We start from the raw sequence: 23287 nt of genomic DNA, 5'->3' as shown, positions 1-23287 counted from the left end.
AGTTTCTGTGTGTGTTTCTCTGTGTGTGTTTTTCTCTGTGTGTGTGTGTGTGTGTGTGTGTGTGTGTGTGTGTGTGTGTATGTGTGTGTGTGTGTGTGTGTGTGTGTGTGCGTGAATGTGTGTGTGTGTGTGCCTGCAAGTATGTGTGTGTGTGTGTGTGTGTGTGTGTGTGTGTGTGTGTGTGTGTATGTGTGTGTGTGTGTGTGTGTGTGTGTGTGTGTGTGAAGTGTGTGTGTGCCTGCAAGTATGTGTGTGTGTGTGTGTGTGTGTGTGTGTGTGTGTTTGAGTGTGAAGTGGTAGATGCAGGGCAAACAGAGAGTTGCAGTTTTGTGCTAACAAGATAAGGTTCCATCCAATCCATTAAAAGGAGCTCTACTCAGGCTACTAGTCTAAACACGGGCAGCAATCTCACCAGAGACTCATTACTAACCCTCTGCCTGCACCTTTAGGCTTTCCACTTTAAGTAAAGATCACTTCTAATGAAAAACCAATCCACACTAAACGTAAGGATTAAAACAGATGCCAGTGCTTTAAAAGAATGATGATAGCAAACCGAGCGGGAGCTGAATCTGCAAAAAACATGGAGCCACTGCAAGACGCACTCACACACGCAGGCTATCTGCAGCAGAGTGACTACCAGCAGAGCAAACATGATTAGACATGTGGACCGAGTGAGCTCTGCCAAGGCCCAAAACACTCAAAATAGGGAATGAAAAACAAACGCGACCACATGAACGCCTAGCTAAATCTTCAGCCACTTAAAGCCTTAAAGCCACCCAAACATACAGATTTAGCATAAGCCTGGTGCGTGCAATCAACTCCTTGATACACAACCTTTCTGATTTGGTGGCCTTAGCCTTATCTCATATCAAAATCTACCTGACAAATAGTAGACTAATGTCTGTGAAAACTATGGCTCATAAGTAGTCTTAAAAGAAATAACACATCTCGAGATCTACATTGAAAATAGACATTTTTTCAGGTCAACCATTTTTAGCTAACATTTAAATCACATCATGTAGTTGTTGCCCTAAAACTGTACAAGGTCGAAACTAGTGTGGCTAGGACAAAAATGCTCTAAATAGAAATGTAAAAGCCTTTAGAGAGAAACACGACTACTTAAATACAACAGGCATCAGGGCACCTCACAGCACGGAGGATGAAAAAGAGGAAATGCGAGGTGCCATCCATCCACTGTAACAGCCACCCAGCCCCTTGCCGAGCGTCGACAGCCTCCCAGCCCCCCTTACCTTCTTGTCCCTGTTCCACAACCTCAAGCAGCAGGATCCCCAGTAAAACAACTCTCCCACCATGGCACTGGCTAGTGAACCTCCGCGCGACTTGACCATGCGTCTCTTAGTTCATCGCCAAGCGAACGAGCGTCACGGCGATGCTGTCAACAACAAAACAGGAGTCGTCGGCTTGCCGGGAGAAGTGCTGTGCTGCGTGTGCTGCCGCTTCCTTGCCTGCCCACGCCCCCGACGCTGAGCTCATCTCTGAAACGGTGTCACTGCGCTCCCCCTCCCTCCACAGCACACACTCCCCTCTCTCTCTCGCTCCCTCCCTTCCTCCTCCTTTCTCTCGCTCTCTCTCCCTCTCTCTCTGTGTGACCTCATCACTTCCTGCTCAGCCCTCCCTTGTGCCTGTCTGCCTGCAGTCTCTCTCTCTCTCTCTCTCCCTCTCTCTCTCTCTCTCTCTCTCTCTCTCCCTCTCTTTATCTTCCCCAACCCCCACTCCACTTACTGCAACTAACCCAGACACAGCACACAGACCATCTCCCCCATAACCCCCCTCCCTTCCTCTCACACACAGCCCAGTTTTAACTACAGAGTTCTTTAGTAATTATAATGTAGTGCTATTGACACATACCACCCTCAATGACTGATAGTCTACAGCCTGAAGACAAAAGCATAACAATTCAGAAGAGGGGAAAGGATCAATGTTCCGTGAATATTCAACAGTGACTATTGATCCTTACAGATACAGATACCCACAACTTGAATTCCTTTCATTCATACATGTTTTTGTTATCACAAGGATTGTTTTAAGTACATAAATAAAAAAATAAAACAGCAAATAAAAAAAAAAATCTAATTAAAAAAAAATGTTTTAATCTAAAATGCATGAATCTAAAAATGCATGAATGCAAGTAGTAACCCCGCAGAGCTGCAGCGGTTCCTGTACTGTATGTATTGCGGGAGGCGCACAGTAGCATCCCTTGTGAGAGAGGCTGGGGGATGCTAATCAATAGGTTCCAGCTGGCTGTCCGAGCCCCTCCCTCCACGACCAGACCACCGGCCAGGCCCAAGCCAGCAGCTGCAAGCAGCCATCTGACTTTGCAGATATTAATAGAGTCAGGAGGGATGTCCGCAACGCAGCCTGCCAGCCTTTTCACAAACAGGGCACGCGCGTGCACACACACACACACACACACACACACACACACACACACACACACACACACACACACACACACACACACACACACACACACACAACTCGGAGAAGCATGGATGGAGAGGGAGAGGGAGGGAGGCTGGCAGAAAAACGGGTCCACTGGTGCATGGTCAAATAGCCTGGATGTGACGAGACAGCTTTATCATCCGAGGCGACGACTGAGCTGAGTCACTGCCTCACCAGCGAGCGATGTCGACTACCAAAGGCCGACTAGAATACCGTGCTGTGACATGTGTAATTGCTTTGGAGATTAGAGCCAGTTTTATAAAACAGATGCCTCTTCTACTTCAAGGCCTCTGACTGGGATGAACATGTCTACTGACTGATGCTAGCCTTATCAGACATTCATGCTGAATTCATCTGTACAACCATGTGACTCACTGAAGTCTGAACCAAACAGTGCATACAATCTGATCATATGGATAGATATGGCTTACACATGGAACGCATGGATCATAGTCATAGAGTCAATTCTGAACATGACTTGAGAATCCCCTCCGGACTGATCAGTCACACGCCGTTGTGAGGAGTTCAAAACATGTATAGGAGTCAACAAACCAGCTCAAACTAATTTAGACAAAGAAAGAGAAGTCCCCGTCTCTACATCTCAAAGGAGAAGCAAAACAAAATGACAGTTTTAGGTAGTTTCCAAAAAGGAACACGCAAGGTTTACGTGAAACGACACCTTGGGGCGTCCAGTCAATTAATCACACTGATCCAGCTCAATGTTCGCATGTTAATACAGTAGGTAAAGGAAAAGAGCCAATCTATCAGCGATAATATTTATCTGTATTTCTCAAAAAGTGAATAAACCAGTAAAAACCTGCTGGAATTTCACAATAGTACCTTCACCATAGTCATAGTGTAAACATATTTATTCTAAACGTACATTTATTTTCTTTCTAAAGGGAGTCAATTTCCCAGATCAAACAAAGATGACATGAGTGGGTCTACTTCAAGTCATACATTATTTACCCACCCAAGTCAAAAACTTTCCAGAGATGTGGGCGACTGGAGGACCAAACATGAGACTCTCGGTTAGGCAATGCAAAGAGCAATCAGTTACACAGTTGTGACAGGCCAACCCTCAGTCCCAGACATAAACATAAACACTCTGAACGCCTGAAAATTCAACTAAAAACCCCACCTCGATATAACAGTCAGTGGTTGCACCACTGTGGTGCTTTCCCCGTGACCTGACTCATCCTTCTGCTTTCTCCATATCACTGTACTGGTGTCTCCATATCACTGTACTGGATGAATTGGTTTAAAGAAAACCAACCAAAGCCAAACCAATTGAGGTGACCCAAATGAGATCATCAAATGCAGCGGTGGAGGAATTGGAAGGGGTTTGTTGCTCAAATTTGAATCGCTGTCAAAAAAAAAAACAGAATATGATAACATTACATCATAAACCATTCATTGGGGCCGCATTAGTTCATACTGATCCTGGGACAGAGACCAAAGATGATGAAAGTCAGGCTTACCCCTGTCTTTAGGTCATTTACAGTGACCTCTGCTGACACCTGCATTTAGGTGCAGCACAACCATCAGGAACTGCATCTCATGAAGCCCACTATTCTTGCATAATAAACCTTCATGAAATATCCTACCACTAAATTGCATAACATCAAGTAAATAAGCCAAACACAACCTCAGCCTCCCAGCCCAACATTCTTTCAAGGTTGCAAAAACGGTCCCTAAATTTAGCCGCCCGTTTCCCTTGCAAAGATGCCAGCAGAGGCAGCAGAATGGAATTTCACAGCAGCACATATCTTCGCCTGCTGCATCATCCAGTGGGAAGCTGACCTTCACCTAACGCTGAGGCCTGATAGAGTGCTATTGCTCCAATAATGGGATTGCATGCCCGTCTCCAATTTACTTCACAGTGACTGTCAATCAACCCCTACAGCGTCTGATAAATCTGACCTACTGTAGAGCACAGGATGCTACGGAGACAGGCCCAGCGCTGACATCTTTAATTCACTTAGTCTGGAACAGGAGCGCTTTAATTATTGGGATTGCACTTTGGAGAGGAGGCTGTATGGCAGTAGTTCACATGGCCAGCTCTCTGAGACATGCTCTCTGACAACGAGCAGACTAGAGAGTCAGGGGAATGAGAGAGAGATCTACTTACCACAACAGTAGAAAAGACTGCATACACACACACACACACACACACACACACACACACAACACACACACACACACACACACACACACAGGCCGTATAGGTACAGTCATGGATTGTTACAGCCTTCTGTGTTAATTGCAAACGTTCCACGTTCACTTATATGGGAAGGGGCGTTACAGCTCTAGTGTGTTCCAGCCGTCTGTGTGGCCTTTGCCTTGTTTAGGTCCCACCTACTGCTAATTGCTGGAAAGGGAGTTCCTAGGTGGGGTTGATTGGACAGCCCTTAAAAGACCCAAGATGGTGTTAGTTCAATGCCTTAGTGCCCACCAGCATCCACAGTTGTGTGAGAGCCGTGGATGGCTGTGTGTAGTGTGTGTATGTTTTATGTTGAGTCTTGTCCTGAGCTGTTGTCTTGCTGGGTGATCTGGACCTGCTCATTTTAAAAGTACTACAGTGGTAGTGTGCGCCAAGTGTGGCAATTACTCCCAGTGGGGAGAGTGGCTACGATGTAGCAAAATACTGGTCTGGTTTGGCAAGGGTGTGCCAGGTTTGGCAAAACTACTCCCAGTGTTTGCATGCTTATGTGTTTGCATGTTACTATTAATAGGACTTAGGCCTAGCCTTCTTCATACTTTAGCTTTGTCCGTTTGAACTTTTATTTTAATTTATCAATAAACCGGTAATCTCAATCATTTATTTCCTTGTTTAATGTTTACTTTTCTCCTCCTTTTCTCCTTCAACTAGTTACGCAGCCAAATGCCCCTAGACATTTTAACATTCAGACGTAACAGCATTCATAGTTAAATTTGAATTTAATGTCTCTAATTGTTGTCCTGCTGTTCTGTTACGTCTTTAATCTCAAAGTATGCTTGAAGCAGAGCTTGATCCATGTAAAAGCACAGGATGACAAGCTACTTGACTAACGACAAAAAAAAGTCAGGTCAGGGTCTGGCACCGCAAAGTCTAGACAAAACAAAAATACTGTAAAGACGAAGTGGAACCAAACAAAATATACAGAAAATGACCACTGGTCTTTTGCAGGTCATTCAAATCAAAATAGAATACCACTTTACATAAAAAGAGCTTTAGCATTAGAAAATAAAAGGCTGGAGGTGAAAGTCAATGAAAATATCTGTCATGTTTTGGTGGCCCTTTCAGTACATGCTGCACATTCCAACAGGTCATGGGTGTGTCCTTACCGACAAAGAGGACTCGCTGCACACTCCGAAAGAATCTCACCTTTATCTGAACCCTGAGTTCTCATCGACCCCTCCCCACAACACCACATTCTCTATTCAGCTCCCGCTGGCATGATTCAAGCAATCTACTACTGATTCACAGCTCCACGACTAGCACAGACAATTAGGCTGTGATGATGAGAGTGAGTGGAGGAGAGTCTTAGTCGTCCCTCCCTCCCAGCACAGATGTGCAGGAGAGAATAATGATGTGATTCTACTTGCCTATCTAGCCAAGGGCCATTAATAGCCAAGTAATGCAATTCAGTGGCAGACACGTTAAGGTGAATTATTTAAGCGTCATTTAACATTCACATTTATTCATTCGGAAAATGGTGAGATTGGGAATGAGACAGAGAGTACAACTAAGAATGTTATTAAGACAGATTTGACCCAGCTCCTGTATAGAAACCCAGAGTCCATAAAGTTAATGTACTGTCAAAGTACCGCATGATTCTGCATGAAACTCGGGTTCTTATCAAGGATGCTACGAATGCTTGCCTCCCTGTTTCAGGTTTTTTTTTTGCTTTTGCAAGCAAACGAGGGCAGCTTTTCAACTCCTCGAGATTTGAATCACCTCCAAGAGCAGTTGGCACAGCTCGCCAAAGCTACCAAATGTCTCCTCACTTTCCCTCCCTCCCTTCTTCATTAATGAAGAATTTACTGACGAGCTCCAGCGGCCTCAAGTAAGTCATAAAAACAAGCATCCACTGTAAACGCAAAAAAATAAACAGGGACATTGACGCTGTTGTGTGGTATTACAGCAACTGAAAACTAAGCTAATTATTGAGACACATTCATTGCAATGACATTGGCTACCATGACTATGTACCCAAGCTAAAGCATGTAACATATATATCACTCTCAGTCCCTTTACTTTCCCTTATCAACACAAGCTCTCTCCACTGTTGTTCAATTATACATACTATCTCTTTTATGATCACCAGCCAGATAACAGTGGTGTGCTGTTTAATTCATGGAAGTCCTTTCCACGCATGTGAAAGGCCACCAGTAATTGTATGAATACCACATTGTCAGCCTGTGTAACTGGAGCTGTTGTGTGAAATGGGAGGCTTGTGTCTTGTGTGAGAGAGAGAGAGATTGAGACAGAGAAAGAGTGAGAGACAGAGAGACAGAGAGAGAGCGAGAGAGAGAGAGAGAGAGAGGAGTGCGGAGTGAGGACAGACATGGAGAGAGCGCCAAGGAGACGGTCAGAGAGTCCGGTTTCCGTACTCACCATGATCAGGCCAGTGGTGATGGGCTCCGTGCATCCGTGACACAGCTCGCCGAACTTGGCCCAGTAGTCCTTCTTGCAGAAGAGCCGCCCATCCTTCTCGTAGTACCAATGGGACAGGGAGGTGCTGCATTCACAACACCTGTGTGGGAAAAACAGGTGACAGAAACCAAGGCGGTGATTACGCATGATTAACTACAAGCCCTGGGAAGAATGAGGTCCCATGGAGTGCTATGACTGGCATCTTGACGATGCACACCCGTCAAAGCGCTTTAAGGCATTGTTCTCCATAGAGCTTTTAAAGGGCAGAATCAGTTAACATCGACAACAGTGACACACCTCAAATACCTTGCATTTTGCACACCTGGTTTTGAAAAGTAAATAAACAGGCTGAAACCAAATCCAGTTGGAGCATGCACCATCACTAAGAGGATACTGTATAAGGTAAATAAAACAGTGAAAGTAAGGCAGTGATGTTCCATCTGCTGACTGATGCGGATATAGATCAGCTGACGAAAGAACCGATGGGAATCGAAGGGTAGAGGTGATGAAAGAGTGGAAGCAAGGGGGAGCCAGCCAACCCACTTCCATTAAGGCCTGATGCATGTGCTGTCACAGTATACTGCAAACTGACCCTTAGCAAGGGAAGGAGGCAACCAGGCTCCTCTGTACAACAGACACGCCAGCATTTCCACATACCCTCCCATACTAAACAGTACATGTGATTTATACTAGACTGAAACAATTGCCTCAAGTTCTTCACTTGCAAAGCAACAATTGAAGGAATGATGCTTGTCAGTAAGATGTTTATGTCAGTGAGGTTGATCGATCAGGTTGACCCTTGAAAGGGAGCTGCTGCTCGCATAACAAAAGGCCCTCTATAGCCTTTACTACCTGATTCTCATAAAATACAAGGCTGGACCCGACTGCTTGGCCTTCCTGTTCCAACGCGGCCTGGACAGGTCGATAACATGAGGCCTGAGGGAGACTGGGGCCATCAATCTCCATCTGCTGCCCCCCACTGGGCTCTACAGTGACCAGCTCACTGGGACACGTGTGCGTGTGTGTGTGTAAGTGTGTGTGTGTGTGTGTGTGTGTGTGTGTGTCTGTGTGTGTGTGTGTGTGTGTGTGTGTGTGCGCGTGTGTGTGTGTGCGTGTGTGTGTGTGTGTGTGTGTGTCTGTGTGTGTGTGTGTCTGTGTGTGTGTGTGTCTGTGTGTCTGTGTGTGTGTGTGTGTGTGTGTGTGTGTCTGTGTGTGTGTGTGTGTGTGTGTGTGTGTGTGTGTGTGGGTGTGTGTGTGTGCGCGTGTCTGTACATGTATGTATGTATATGGGGGGATGCTAAACGGTCATGACAGAATATGCCGCCCTCTGAACCTAGTTTCCCGCAAACGAGAAGACAACCTACGGTCAGAGAGGGCTGAAGCGGTAATCAAGGATCGTTGGTACGGTTCTTCTGTAGGGGGACAAAAGGGATAAATCCTTTTTTTGGGGGGTGTGTGTGTGGGGAAGACTAGGGCCTACATCATACTCTCTATATTTCTTATACTGCATTCATTAGAGGCGTAAGGCTTTAATCTCCTCGCAGGGGTTCAGGGAAAAGAGCTATTGGGAGCTGGCTGGAGGATGGGGGGAGGGGAGGAGGGTTACGCTTCCATGCGCCATGACAACCTGATTTGCTTCAGGAGGCTAGGAGGAAATGGGCCAAGGGCATCTTAAGGACAAGCTCCACCACATGGCGAGAGCCATTCAAGTTCATCAGAGGCTGCTGCCGTCACCCGCCATCAGCAGAAAAAAAGAAAAGGAAAAAAGACTGACACAAGAGATCAAAGCTCAAATTGGAGCATTTCTAGACAGCTGGCAAAGCTCCTCTTTAATTTAATCCTCCTGTAGGAAAATCTCCAAAAATGTTGCAGCCGAGTTTTGACAGAGATTAAACACAAGAGAAAATTGCTCCACGGAAAAATTGATTAACCTCTTTTTGAGTGATCATTTTCAAGCAAGAATATTTTGCTAAGATCATTAAAGGTATTTAAAAACAAATAATCCACATCATTATCATGCTAACCAAGGACTTAAAGATATAAATGGAAAAACAAACTTGTATCACTTCCTTTTTTCGACCAAAGGGGTCATCCAGCCCAAATGTAATCATTAATGACTCATGGTCTGGCAGTGTGGTTGCAAGTATACCGTGTGAGTCGGTATGTGTCTGGACGCTTGTCTAGGCATGTGTAAACCTACGTCCAGTACGTGTTTCTGGGGGAAGGTTAGGCAGATTACCGTTTGAAATGAAGAGATTCTGACTGTGCACTGTACTACGGTTGAAGGAGTTAAAAGAGAACTGGACCCAAAATCGATGGAAGAATAAATACTGAAGCAGTCAGTTACACAATAACGATGTAGGTACAGCTGTTTCTTTTTTATAACAGTTGGTCATCAACCATACATGTAACATATGCAATGTACCAAATGCTCTCCACTGATACAGGATGTCTGTCTATAAATACTCAAGGGTTATTTTTGTGGTAAAGGCAAATAGTTTATAGGTTGTTTAAAAATAACATCCAAATTCTACCACATACAACTGGTAAGCTAAGCTCACAGAATGATACAATAACATGTGCCAAGTCTGCAAAACGAACAAAAGCTGAGGTAGTAAAAAAAAAAAAAGCAGTTTGCATACCAACTAACGAATACATTACGGGCTAAGGGCAAATTTGAAATTCTTATTTGATGAGGCCCAATTATAATATTCTCACTCAGGTCTGTCTGGGGCTGACACAGAAATGGTGCGCTGGGCCTGACGAGATGTGTGATCAGGGAGGGGTCTCTGGGGCTCCGCTTTCTGACCAGAGGAGACAGAGGGAGAGGACAGCCGAGAGAGACAGATGCTGTTAATGATTTCCCCAAGCTGTCAATAGGGAGAGAGGGGAAGATAGAGAGATTGAGAGAGAGAGAGAGAGAGCAAAGGAAGGGAGAGAGACAGGTATTCATAGACAGCTAAGGGGGGTGGGGAGGGAGAGATTGAAAACATCCCACTATGAGGCATTGTTCTCTCGGGGCCCTGTGGTATGCCGCAGAGGTGAGGAGGGAACCAGAGCTCCCACATCACCTCCTCCTCTTGCCTCAGGGCCCTGGCCTGCCCGCCTGCCCGCCTGCCTGCCTGCCTGCTCTTCTGGTGCTCCCCACCAGGACATCTCACAGCAGAGGCAAGAGCTGGCCAAGGCCTCCACTTCACTCACTTTCACACCTTACCCAACCTCCTAATTATGTTTACATTCACTCTCTCTCTCTCTTAGACACATGGCTTTCCTCTTGTAAAAACACACTTCACACACACACACACACACACACATACGCACACACACACACATACACACACACACACACACACACACACACGCACACACACACACACACTTACCTGAAAAAAACCACACCATCTAAAAACAACAAACTTACACACAAACAAACTTTCTCTTTCTCTTTGACACACACACACACACAAACACACACACATGCCAACACATACCTTTTCACAGACACTTCCTGACTCGCTGCTCCCCAACTCAAAACCCTGGACAGATTAATGATATTTCCCATCACATGAGTGGAGTGCTTCCTTCCTCTAAAACAAACTGCCTCAGACAGAGGAGCACTGAGAGAGGCAGAGCCAGTGAGCTAGAGAGGAGGGGAGCGCGTGATAGATAGAGCAGGCGGGCGGGCGAGAGAGGGAGAGAGGGAGGTAGAGAGGGGAGCTGATCGGCTGGATCAGTGGTATGAGATAAGGCAAACACGGCCCACGCGAGAGAGAGAAAGAGGGAGAGTGAGAGAGAGAGCAAGAGAGATAGGAAGAGGGAGGGAGGGAGGGACAGACAGGGACAAGCTCCAGCGCATTCTTTCTCACTCAGCCACATTCATTGTTCGACGTGTTTTTGTCAGCGCTTGGGCCCCAGCGATGAGTTTATTTTGGGACACGGTGATGATAAAGTCAAAACAGACAGAGAGAGAGAAAGAGAGAGAGAGAGATAGAGGGAGATAGAGAAAGCATGAGAGTGTGAGAGAGCGAGAGGGGGAGAGGGAGAGGAAACGAAGCGCTTTGCAGAAGTTGTTGAGAGGGAAATTCATTCATTTCATGGCTGGCTGAGAGCTCCTCCCTTGATGAGACACACAACGCCTGACGTAAGAGCCAAGGCACACAGGGTGTCTCTTTAAAAACCCTCGGACACACACACTACCACAGAAAGTGATTCACTACTCTCTTTCTCTCTCTCACACACACACACCTGTACACACACACACACACACACACACACAGTCACTGTGATAATGATCTATTGCATGGGGGAGGGGGTATAGGAGAGTACAGGCGGATGTAACCATCTCCTCCACTGAGAGACACAGCGCACTGGTAAGTGTGTGATAACTGGATGAGGAAAAGCTGATAGTGTTACAAGGGCATCAATCGATGGCATCACATGCAAGGAGACTCCAGAAGAACCAGAGGAGAAGAGAGAGGGAGAGAGAGAGGGAGAGAGAGGGGAGAGAGAGAGATAGAGAGAGAAAGAGAGAGAGATAGAGAGAGAAAGAGAGAGAGACAGAGAGAGCACAGAGGGGAAGCAGGCCACATGCTGGGGGCTTCCTGTGGGCGGGGCAAACACATGGCTCACCAGTTGGCAAGGGACCAAACACCTCTGGGCTGCACTGTCGCGGCTCACACTGACGCAGCAGTTAGCACTAGGACCACAGGAGCGTCCCAGAATGATGGGGGGGGGTGGCAGGGACACATCTGCCAGGGCCATTCCACCTTTAACACAGTCACAAAATGACTAGCACGACCCAGGGGGACAACAGAGCTCACAGTAATGTGGCTTCTTTATGAGCTGAGGCAGTAACTTTCAATGTGTTCACGTGGGCACAGGATTAGCCACATCAAACACATCAACTTTACGGCAGTGAAAACAAAACAGCATTTTTTGTAAATCCACATCAACAACTACCACAGTCCAATGACTGTTTTCTACTGAGTCTTTTATACATCTTCTGTATACCTAACAAGAAGGACTCTAGTGTGTTTGAAATCTGTAATTGCGCACTCCGATCAAAATAATATGCACACCAAGATGATGAAAAAGGCAAAAGAAAAGACAGAATGCCCTGTCTTACTTCCATTACTCGCTAAAACAACTCTGTCTCCAGTTAACCAGACGTGACCGCTATGTCAGTGCGCAAGTGAGCTGAATTTCATTTTCGTGTGCAACAGCAGCACTCTTGAACCAGACCTCATTGTTGAAGCCTGGCTACAGCCAAAATGCAATTTTCCTCTAACAAGACTACTGAATTAACAGAGAGGTCGATGTTGTGAGCTCTCCATCGGAAATCTAATTTTACTCCTCATATCAGCTTGCACTCTCAGGCCTGCCGTGGCCTGTGAGGATGAGATACTGAACTGGCTAAAAATCCGCCTCCGACATGTGATTCTGTGGTAATGCGACTACTTGGTGGTGTGCCTAAAACAGCACTGTGAGAATCAACTACATAACAAAATATGACAGAAAAACAGAGAGGGACATCCCTCAGCAGTGATCCCCTCCACCCCCCTCAGCAGTGATCCCCTCCACCCCCCCACCCCCCCTTACCCACCCCTGAAGAATTTGCGAGCACCACATTCTCAGAGCGCCATACAAAAACAGACACAAGGATTGTTGGGGGTGCTGGGGGGTTCCCAGCACTGATCTGAGCATGTCCACACAGCGAGCCAGAGGGGGGGGGGGGGGGGGGGTGTAGACAAAAGACCAGCCGAGGCAACCAGAGGCCCCAACTGGCCAAATCGCTTGCCAGTTGGGTCCCCCCTCCGATCCCCCCACTTTATAGATAAAGCCCTGGTTTACTGCAAGACTGCCTCTAAGCCACAGAGAGAAGGGGGGGGGGGGATGTTGAAAAAATACCAGCATGCATTCATCACTTCCACCTCCTCCCCTCCATCTGCATGGAATAGCAATGAGCGCATGATGTCATCCTCCTGCAGACAGCCATTACTTCATCCCGAGGGCCGAGGCCCCACCCAGATCCTCCCAGGAAATCAGAGCCGTCCAATCAGAGGGCTGCGAGGCTCGACTACTGCAAGCTCAGCACGCCGGTTGCTGCAGTTAACCCCTCGGGTGCCACGTGCATACACAACATACCAGTGCCCCATAACTGTGCGATGCAATCCCACAACAGGCAGTGACAAAAGCAAGAGCCCGTGCTCTCTTTGAAGGCTTTTTTTTTCCACACTGGCAAAGAATGAGGATGCGATTGTTTGTTGATATTCTCCGAGGAATGCCAGGCGGCATTGAGAGCTTTGTTTTGCTCCCGAGATCTGTTGTTCCAGAATTAGAATGGGGTGCATCAGGCCACACCAGGTATGGGAAGCCACGGCCCGGGGACTGAATAGCGTGCGTGCTGGCAGGTTCTTTGTGCTCTCTAAGCCCTTCCAGGCTTTCAGTGACTCAATGAACATTCTGTCTGTCTGTGTGTCTGCGAGGGCGAAAACGAGAGAAGGGAACACTGGCGTTCTCATCTCATGCGCACAGCGCACTCGAACCAAGTCAGTCAAAGGGCGCGCGGTACCTGCCAACTCGGAATCCGTGCCAACTCTGGCTTTTAACAAAAACACGAAAACAAGTTCTGCTCACGACAGGCTTGGGAGTTAAAGCCCCACACCAACATTTCTGTACAGAATAAAAAAGAGTGAATAGACACATTGTACTGAGACAAACAACAAAACACTGTTTTGTGTGGAGACAAAACGGTTATCAGCAGAGTCTAAGTCGGGACTGGGTGTCTTATCAACAGGGTTCCCTTTTCCATAGTGAATGTCGGCATCCTGCTGTAGCACAAAGGAACGTTTCCATAAATGACCCGCGGTCATCTGAACAGACTAACTGCTGGGGACGGAGTAACTAGACAAGGGCAAACTGACCTTTCAGTGCCAGACCCATTCAACCAGAGAGCAGGTGCAAAATACAAAAAATAGCTAAACTGTTAAAATGGTGCGCTTTTGATAGTGATTTCCCCCCTAACTTAAGTGATGAAAGATTTAAGACATGGGCAAAGAATGGTGTTACTGCTTACTGTACTCTTATACAGAAGGGGTCATTAAAGAACTTCCAAATTATGAAGGAAGATTATGGTCTTGAACAGCAAGATTTTTACAGATTCCTCCAGACATTGTTTTGATACACTTAAGAAAGACGTAGATATGGCAAATTTAGAGAAAGGGTTGATGAAAATCTTCATATCTGCTTATAACTGTGAATCTAATTCTAAAATCATATCCAACATATACAGCTGTTTCTCACAGATGAAATCACAAGAGTCACTGTATATTAAGGAAAAATGGGATAGTGAAATTAATGATGTCATCTCTCAGGAGGATTGGTACATTATCTGCCAAACACAATGGAAAACCACTAGTTTTCTATGCTGGCGGGAATTCTGTTGGAAGAATCTTGTACGTTTCTTCATAACCCCCCAACAAAAGCGACACTACACTACTGACTCAGACTGTTGGAGACTATGTCAAAAAGATAATGCAAATCACTATCACATATTTTGGTCCTGCCCAGTGCTAGTCCCTTACTGGATAAGTGTCCATCAGGTTTTACAAGAGGTTTTCCGAGTTACTATTCCCTTTAGATTTGACATTCTATACTTGAGTAACTTTCCAAAAGAGATACATGCTAAGGACAAGAAACGTATGTCCATCTTACTAGCAGCATGTAGAAAGGCCATAACTCGTAAATGGCTAAAGCAACAGGCTCCTTTGATTGATGACTGGATAGACATAGTTTATGATATATACAAAATGGAAAGATTGACATATTATCTCCAACTCCGGCAAGAAGATTTTGACAGCATATGGGTTAAGTGGACCTTTTATATTGCTCCCAGAAGAGTAGATTTTATATAACGTATTACTGTATATACTTAATTTAAGTACACACATTCCTCCCAGTTCTATAATGTATATAGTTCTGTTTATGGTACCAGACAGACCTTTTATTGAAGGCCATGGACAAGTTATCAAAAGACAGTCAAGTGTCTTCTTTGTTTGCTTGTACTATATGTTTGCTTTTTCTGTATGTGAATCACATGAGAAATGTGACGGGTAATAACCTGGAGATTGGCCAGATGTTTTTTTGATTGTACTAATGTGAGTGGTATTGCTTATCTAAGTCTTATGAGTGTACAGTTGTTGGGCAGGATGCAAGGTGTCTTTAATGATGAATATTTTCTGTAATGCTCTGGATACCAATAAAAAAAAAAAAACAAAAAAAAAAACAACCAGAGAGCAGGCTGTTCCAGCGAACACAAGGCTTGAATGTTGAAACATGGCTTCTCGAGGAGACATGATGATGAAAAATAATTTTCAGTACTGTGGAACTAGTGATGCAACAGCCATTTAACCGGAAGGATTTCAACAAGCCCTTCTTCATGGGCAGGCACTCATGATTCATGAAAACAACAATCACAAACTTTCAAACTGACGCAAAACCTCTGTCTGCCACACCACCTTTGCATTTTTGAACATGTTGTTCTCATTACATTTGTTTGTTTGCAGAGGGGAGGGCGATGCCAACCGGCTTTGTCACCTTTAATAACCTTCAGGAGCTGGACTACTCTGGCGTCATCTGTTAGGTAGGGGCAGAGCATTCATTCCTTTTTATTTGATCTCTTTTTTTCCCCCTTTCTTCCTGTTGCCCTAGGACAACATCTGCCCAACAAATCCGCACATCCTTCCGCAAACAGGTTTAATTTGCAAATCTGGTGGAGTTGCATGGGAAATGAGACACAGGACAGAGGACCACGTCATAACACAACACAACACAACACAACACAACACAGCGCAGCGCAGCGCAGCACAGCACAGCACAGCACAGAGTGGCGCTGAAGGGAAGACGTTTAATCCTGAGGTGGATGTTTAATTTCTTTGGCTCTGAGCTCTGTGAGTGCACGCTAACAAACACACTCACACTTTAGGAAATCCTGCGTGATGGGTGAGAGGTTTGGGATCAGGGTGGCGTTTCACAGGAAGATACACAACAGCCTCATCAGCACAAGCCATTCTGAGGTTAGGGAAATGAAAAGAGCTCAGAAAGGCTCTAATCCCACTCATGTATGGAGGCTCTTCAAAGTCCCCTTTAACAGGAGCTTCTCTGTAGTGGTGCACGGTGTTCAGTACAAGTTACAGCATGTATATGCACAGGAGCATCGCCAGGGATGGTTTTGTTAAAATGTAAACAAAACGTTAAAGCCAGCCAGAAGTCAACCGTGAGAGAATATAATCAACTACAGTATGTTTTCTTTTAGCGAGCAAGCTCCTGACCCGCAGTATGATGAAAGAGCCTTGATGGGGAGGAGATGAGAAACAGGTGTGTAGCGCCTGTCTCTGAAGCCAAGACAAATAAACGACAGACATCAAGGTGACTTTTCCATGGTGTCCTTTGTCTTGCAGCTACATGACAGAAGACTTGTCAAGGGCTCAAAAAAAGGAAGTGACATTTTACTGGTCTCACAAAAGCTTATAAATACTATACAGATTCACTACTACACTAACTAAGCAGCCATTTTCTTTTACCCGTTATTTTTTACTTATTTATTTTATTTATACTTCTAGCTGTAAGTCAAGACTAATACATATTCTGATGAGTCCACTCTCACTAGTAGTTAAATGCCACAAAAGAAGCAAACGAGCAGTTCTAATGTCCTCTTGCCGTGATGTCTGAACCCATTTAACTCTGCCTCCCCATTTCCATTCACTCCCCTTTCCCCTGAGGAAAGAGCCAGAAAGACTTACTTTGTCCCCCTCAAACGACTGCGGTAGCGCTGATCTCTTCGTGACATCTCTCCATGTAGCGTGGAGCCCTTCTTGTGACATTCAGGAAGCAGGTTCATGTCGAAGTTCACCAGTCTAGCCTCCACCAAAAACCACCAGCGCAGTTAAATGTAGCCCTACAGTATGTCGCTACCTACTAAATGGATGCTGCTTCTTCTTCTCTTGCTTTCCTTCTCCCTCTCTCTCTCTCACACACACACACAGACTCTCGCTGCAGCTGCTAACAATCTTTTTTTTTCTTTGCTCTACTATTTCCTGTTCTGGGCTAGCTCATGGGCTTCCTTGGGAGCAGCCCTGACCCCTGACACAAGCCCTTTCCCGTCTGTCCCCTGCACCCAGTGGGGGCCCCCTTGCTACAGTGGAAGAGGGTGGCGCTCCTACTTTATCAAAGCTGCACAGCTCGTGAGAACACACTTCCTTTTCTACCTTGTCTGATAATGGCACAAACCCACACAAACACACACATAGACACACAAACAAACACATGCGTGCAAACTCACATAACACACATAACTAAAAGGCCTTCGGACATGCCGCGACTAGTTTTCCCAGCTTTTGTAGCCCTGCCTACCTTTTCTGCCAGCGTCGCATGTCCATTCCAAAAGAGCGTCGTCGAGGAGAAGTGGAGGGGCTGGGATAAGGCTAAGCTTTCCTCAGCGTCTTCTAAAGCAGGCTATCGGAGCAGGCTTGCCAGCAGAGGCTCCAGCCTGAGTGGAATAGCGGTCTTATTAGTCTGGGAGTGGAATGGAAATGAAATAGCTTGTGTTTGAAAGGAACATTTATGCCAGGCCACTCGGTTCCCCAATCTGGTTTCACATTCTTCAATGGGCTTTTTTTTTTTTACAGGGTCCGCGTGCTTAGTCGCATGGGTAATGGTACTTGTTAGGTTCATTCACAATTCCTTATTTTGTGACCAGGATCACTCACAAAAAAAAAAAACCCAACCAGAACATCTTGTTTTGCAGTTTATTGACCCACAGTCACATGCTGGGCTTTTTAATGAGAAACTACACGCTTGATTTCATCTGCTTAAAATGGAAACACATCCACATGTATCCCGCCGCTCTAAAACAAACAAACAAAAAAAAAACATCATGCTTATATTCTCATCGAGCTAGTGGGTTATTGTTGATGGCTGGACGGATGTTAGAGACAACATCATGTGTGAAAGCTGCATGATCCACAATGATGGTGATGAATCTACTGTGGTACTATTGGTTACGTTCAGTTCCTTTTTTCACATCTGCAGTGAGAGGTGCTGACTCACTCTCAGATTAGAAGTCTAACTCTGGATGTGCACACAGCTTTCCGCTTGTAACAGCTCTGCACTAAGGCCTGGTCAAGTCTCCAAGATATTAAACTGCCCACTCAGAAGGATGCTCTCACATGCACAAGCTCGCCGTCCTAGATAGCAAAAAGTGAAGCATCTAGGTTTGGAATGGTTTTGTCAGATGTCTCCAAAAATAGCACTGTTTCATTCAACAGGGAGAAATCGTGGTCGTTAAAGTCGACCGAGGAGCGAGGGCATCTGTTTCACAGAGGCATCATTTAAACACCAACAAAAGAATTGTCCACTATGTCCTTGAAAAGCAAAACAGATTTTTCTTCCCTTCAGATTGCCTGTGTGTGTGTGTGTGTGTGTGTGTGTGTGTGTGTGTGTGTGTGTGTGTGCCTGTGCGTGCTTGTGTGCTAGGTTCTAACCTGCAACACTGCTTATGTGCTGACACAACATGGCCTGCTGTCACATTTGGACTCCCCCAGGACTCCAGTCCTGGAAACTATGCAGGCAAAGGCACATCATGTCCAACGAACCAAACTAGCCTCGGAGAGGAAGAGCTCTGTTTTTCAAACTAAACTTTTGTGATAAAAATAAGCGGCCATGCATTCACAAACCTCTTACTTCTTCACTCGGGAGTACTTACACAGTGCTTCAGTGCTGAGGTGTTTAGTGTATCAGTGGAATGGTGGAATATTTCTTCCTTGCTCAAGATCCTTTAGTTATGGCAGCAAGCAACAACCTCCTCTTAAATACTTTCTTTTTTAAAAGAATATACTTGTGTGTAATTAGTACTCTTCCAAATAAGATGCACACATATGCTGCAATAAATTGCAGAAATAAGATCTAACAAAGTTGTATCATAGAAAAAATAAAGCCAGTAATCATATCTATTCACAAACATAGTGAAATAAGTATAAACCTAGAACAAGCCCTCTAGCTCTATAAAATTGCACAACACTGATGACAAGCCAGACTAGGTATTCACATGTTGTTGTAATATGTTGTCTGTAATTAGATGTCAGTAATTAACTGTGAGTAACAAGATCTGTAATAACCAAAAACAGATTAGTGGGAATGCTTGACGCTTACGATTAACTTCTTTTGTTCGGTCACAGAACACATCATGCCGTTATGGTTGTCCTAACTGATGTAATGTTTTTCTTAAAGTGTGAGGTCACCCACAAGAGTTTGGATTTGTTTCTTCTGTGTTGATCTAGCTTTCCTTTCATGTCTCATCTAGCTTTCATTCCGCACTTGTCCTTTCATCAGGAGGAAACAATTCGGCCACGATGCTAGCTACACCCTCACGTGGCGCACTGAGAGAGGAAAAACTGCGCTCAGAGTCAGGGGACTGCTGGAGCTGGACCGGACCCCTCGGTCAGCCAACGCGGCTCCACTTTCCCATGAAGTTAAAGCTCTGCTTGAGTTCCCTGTGGCCCATCGTACGGCTCCTCTCCCAGGGGGACATCTGTTCTGTTAGCCCTTCAAATAAACTGCTCTGTTCCTCTGTATGTACTTTCACAACATGGGCTGAAAATAAAACTGCTCAGACACCCACACACCCACATACACACTCACACACAATACACACACACACACACACATACACACACAGACACACACACACATACACACTCACGCACAATACACACACACACACACTCACACACAATACACACACACACACACACACATACATACATGCATACACACACACACACACACTCACACACACACACACACACATACACACTCACACACACACATACATACATGCACACACACACACACACACAAACACACACACACATACACACTCACACACAATATACACACACATACATACATGCATACACACACACACACACACACACACACACACACATACACACACATACATGCATACACACACACACACACACACACACATACATACACACACACACACACACACACACACACACACACATACACATGCATGCACACAACCACATACACACATACACACCAGACTCACACACACAACCACACACACACACACACACACACACACTATTCCCCTGTTCAAGACGAAATCCCTGCTCTTTCACTTTGGCGTGCAGGCAAATAGTGTTTCAGGATAAGAAACACTGTCTTAAATCCCTCTATGACAATCCCCCTCAGGAATTCATAAGGGTTAAAGTTGAACCGTTAAACAAATGTGGCATCTGCAATACATCCACGCGGCGTCATTCTGGTTTTAATACCCAAATCATACAGGTCATGCACAGCGTTGTCATGTGTGCACTCTGGTTAAAGAGACAAGCACCAAACCCAGAGATGATGTTTGTCCTATGACAGACCCACATGACAGACCCACAACCACAATGTCATCAATGGCAACGGGTAACACACGTTAGTGGGTCACCTTACACAGGTTACAGCAGCAGTCAGGTGTGTATTACCCTGGGATATGGGCTGAGGGCGACCTAATTTCTAATTTTCTATACACCCCCCCCTCCCCCCCACACCCACCCACACACACACACACACACACACACACACAAAGCGTGTAAGAGTGACAGATGTGAGAGATTTCCATCTTCGCTCCATCTGCACTCGTCACTGACACGCGCTCCACGCCGCGCTCCGCACGCTCTCATCCGAGTCCCCCGCACACATGACCCACATGCCCTCGCCAAACTCTAGGAGCCGCAGCAGCTAAGCGCGGGCCGGCCGCTAATGCAGCTTTAAGCTCCGTGCCAATTTCCCATGGCCGGAGAAACCCATTTGCAGATTTAGCAATAAAAATGAAGGCAATCGCAGAAACCAGTGCTGGAGACTGACAATCCCATAAGGGACTGCCACGAGTCAGACCCAGACTACAGAGAGACCAGACTGCCAAGTCTCTATCATTCTGTGAGAGACTGGTTTGGATGGGAAATGGGGTTATGAAGCATTAAAGTGATATGAGGAGGATCTTGAATACAAACACACAGAAAAATGAAGTGTCCTACATTATTCATCCAAGGGGATGTTTCGGGAATGATAGAGCGAGGGGAAGCGCAAGGGAAGCGATTACATAAACACAATATTTATAAACACGTGTAAAGGAAGTGGGCGGAAGTTCTAGGGAAAAGAGCATTGCCACCAAGAAGATTCCAACATCACATTCCATTATGGTGTTTATAGACCCTTTCAACAAGGTAAACAAAAGCAATGCTTGAACATTCTATTTGGGCCCCAATCTACTTCCTCTGCATTAAGATAACATATGGAATGTTAAAAAGGAAGTCTTGTGGGGCCAACTATGATGCTGATAATGGAACTCTCTTGAAAGGGTCCATAAACCAGGTGAGGAAAAAAAAGAACTGAACAAAAGAAATGCTTGTGTCTAACTAAACTCTGATTGGTGTGTAGTCTTATTCCAGAGGCCTTATTGCACTGTATTGTAGGAAGATAAGGGATTCCTCTAAGAGAATGACAGAACTCCTTAGCTGTTGACCCATTGCCTTATTAGCTTTACTATTAGCCATATTTATTATAATATGAACATACAGTAGTACTGTATGCACACACTATAAAAAAGCATGAGGCAAAGGGAAACCTCTCATGTTACTTTCTTCAAATTGAACTGAAAGCCACTTAAACTTCCTCATTACCTGAGGAATACCTATACTGTTAGTAAAAATGAACTATAACATGCACACACTATAAACTGAATAAGGCAGAAGGAAGCCTCTGAAGCTACTTTCTTCAAAATAAAACAGAAAGCCACTAACCTTAACCATTAATTGCAGAAGATAAACGAAATGGCAGAATTTCTCTGAGAAAGACAGAAACTGAAACAAACAAAAAAAAAATCTTCCAAGTGATGAAAGCACCCAGAGGCCCAGAGTCATCCCTTTCTTCTGTGACCACTTACGATTTTCTGTAAACACAGCCGGTTACTGTAAGTGTGTGTGTGTGTGTGTGTGTGTGTGTGTGTGTGTGTGTGTGTGTGGGGGGGGGGGGGGGGGGGGGGTCTCTGAGGACTGATGTGGGAGGTGACAGGAATCCCAGAGAGAGGTGTTTGGGCAGCAGCCTCCTGCGCGGGAGGTTAATGAACTCTACTTTCCACTCTGTGGCGCCAAGTGACTGACATCACCGCCAGATCTAATTCAATATCAAAACGGCAGAGGGCAAGTGAGCGGGTCAAAGGCAGTGCTCATACACGCTCGCAAACGTGCGCAAGTCACTCAGCGGCGGCCTCCTCACGTGTGTCCACTGGAGAGTCGCTGCACTCCTGACGTCCCTGTGGTGCTGAATTGTCAGATTCATTTTGAGAGGGATTCAGATTCAGAAATTAGGATGTTGTTGCAATCATTGGAGGCAAAAAAAAAGATTAATCGTACATAGGGCTGCTCAATTAGGGCAAAAATCATAATCTTGACTTGATTTTGGACATTATTGAGATCATGATTTTTTAACATATTTACTCAATTTCCTGAAATTTCAACAAAAAAGTAAAATAGTATTGTTCAGACAACAGTTAGCACTGTAAAGCAAAAGAGTGCACTGGGTTTATCTCTCAAGACAAAATGAGGACATCTTTGCAAAACATAATGGAATCAGAACAGAATCATACCATCTCGATTATATTGTTTTCACATTCATTGGACATAATAGGCCTACAACTCAAACTTAGAATTTGATTAATTTTACAGCCCTAATTGTACATCCATACTTCGGATTGCTCTGTGCAAACAAGTCAGCCTTTGTCCAGTGCAGTCATTCGTGCCTAATAAGATTCACCCACACACTCCATCTGAGTATAGTCATTTTTCTAATGGCTTCAATAGGATCATGTGTGATGGCCACTCGCAGGGAAGGACAGGCTAGAGGACACTGGGGGATGAAGACATGTCACACACACACACACACACACACACACACACACACACACACACACACACACACACACACACACACACACACACACACACACTCACACACAGACATCATCAAGTCCTCTGGCACTCTGCAACAGCTCTGGAGAACAACAACGCTATCCTGGGGGCAGAGAGTTCACAGAGCACGAGGCATCAA

The 23287-nt window shown here is 45.3% G+C and overlaps 1 protein-coding gene and 1 long non-coding RNA gene across 6 annotated transcripts in view; one reads left to right on the top strand and one right to left on the bottom strand.

Moving 5' to 3' along the window:
- limk1a (LIM domain kinase 1a) overlaps positions 1–23287 on the bottom strand; it is a 45685-nt gene that overhangs the window by 15664 nt on the left and 6734 nt on the right. The window contains exons 1-2 of one of the 5 annotated variants that reach the window (XM_042062826.1): positions 17513–17675; positions 7064–7202 (exon numbers count right to left, since the gene is read on the bottom strand). In XM_042062826.1, the coding sequence (XP_041918760.1) occupies positions 7064–7202; positions 17513–17538 (165 nt within the window). In that variant the 5' untranslated portion in view covers positions 17539–17675. Of the gene's footprint in view, positions 1–1250; positions 1504–7063; positions 7203–10593; positions 10799–16902; positions 17342–17512; positions 17676–23287 lie in introns of those variants that run through there. The other 4 variants (XM_042062824.1, XM_042062825.1, XM_042062823.1 and 1 more) reach the window with 4 other exon arrangements.
- On the top strand, positions 9265–19750 carry LOC121683273. The gene is made up of 3 exons (XR_006022723.1): positions 9265–9460; positions 15667–15743; positions 19490–19750. It is a non-coding gene; the product is annotated as an uncharacterized LOC121683273 (long non-coding RNA).

Source organism: Alosa sapidissima, chromosome 15 (assembly GCF_018492685.1).
Source record: "Alosa sapidissima isolate fAloSap1 chromosome 15, fAloSap1.pri, whole genome shotgun sequence".
Taxonomy (NCBI): Eukaryota; Metazoa; Chordata; class Actinopteri; order Clupeiformes; family Clupeidae; genus Alosa; species Alosa sapidissima.
This window is presented reverse-complemented; position numbering and strand designations above follow the sequence as displayed.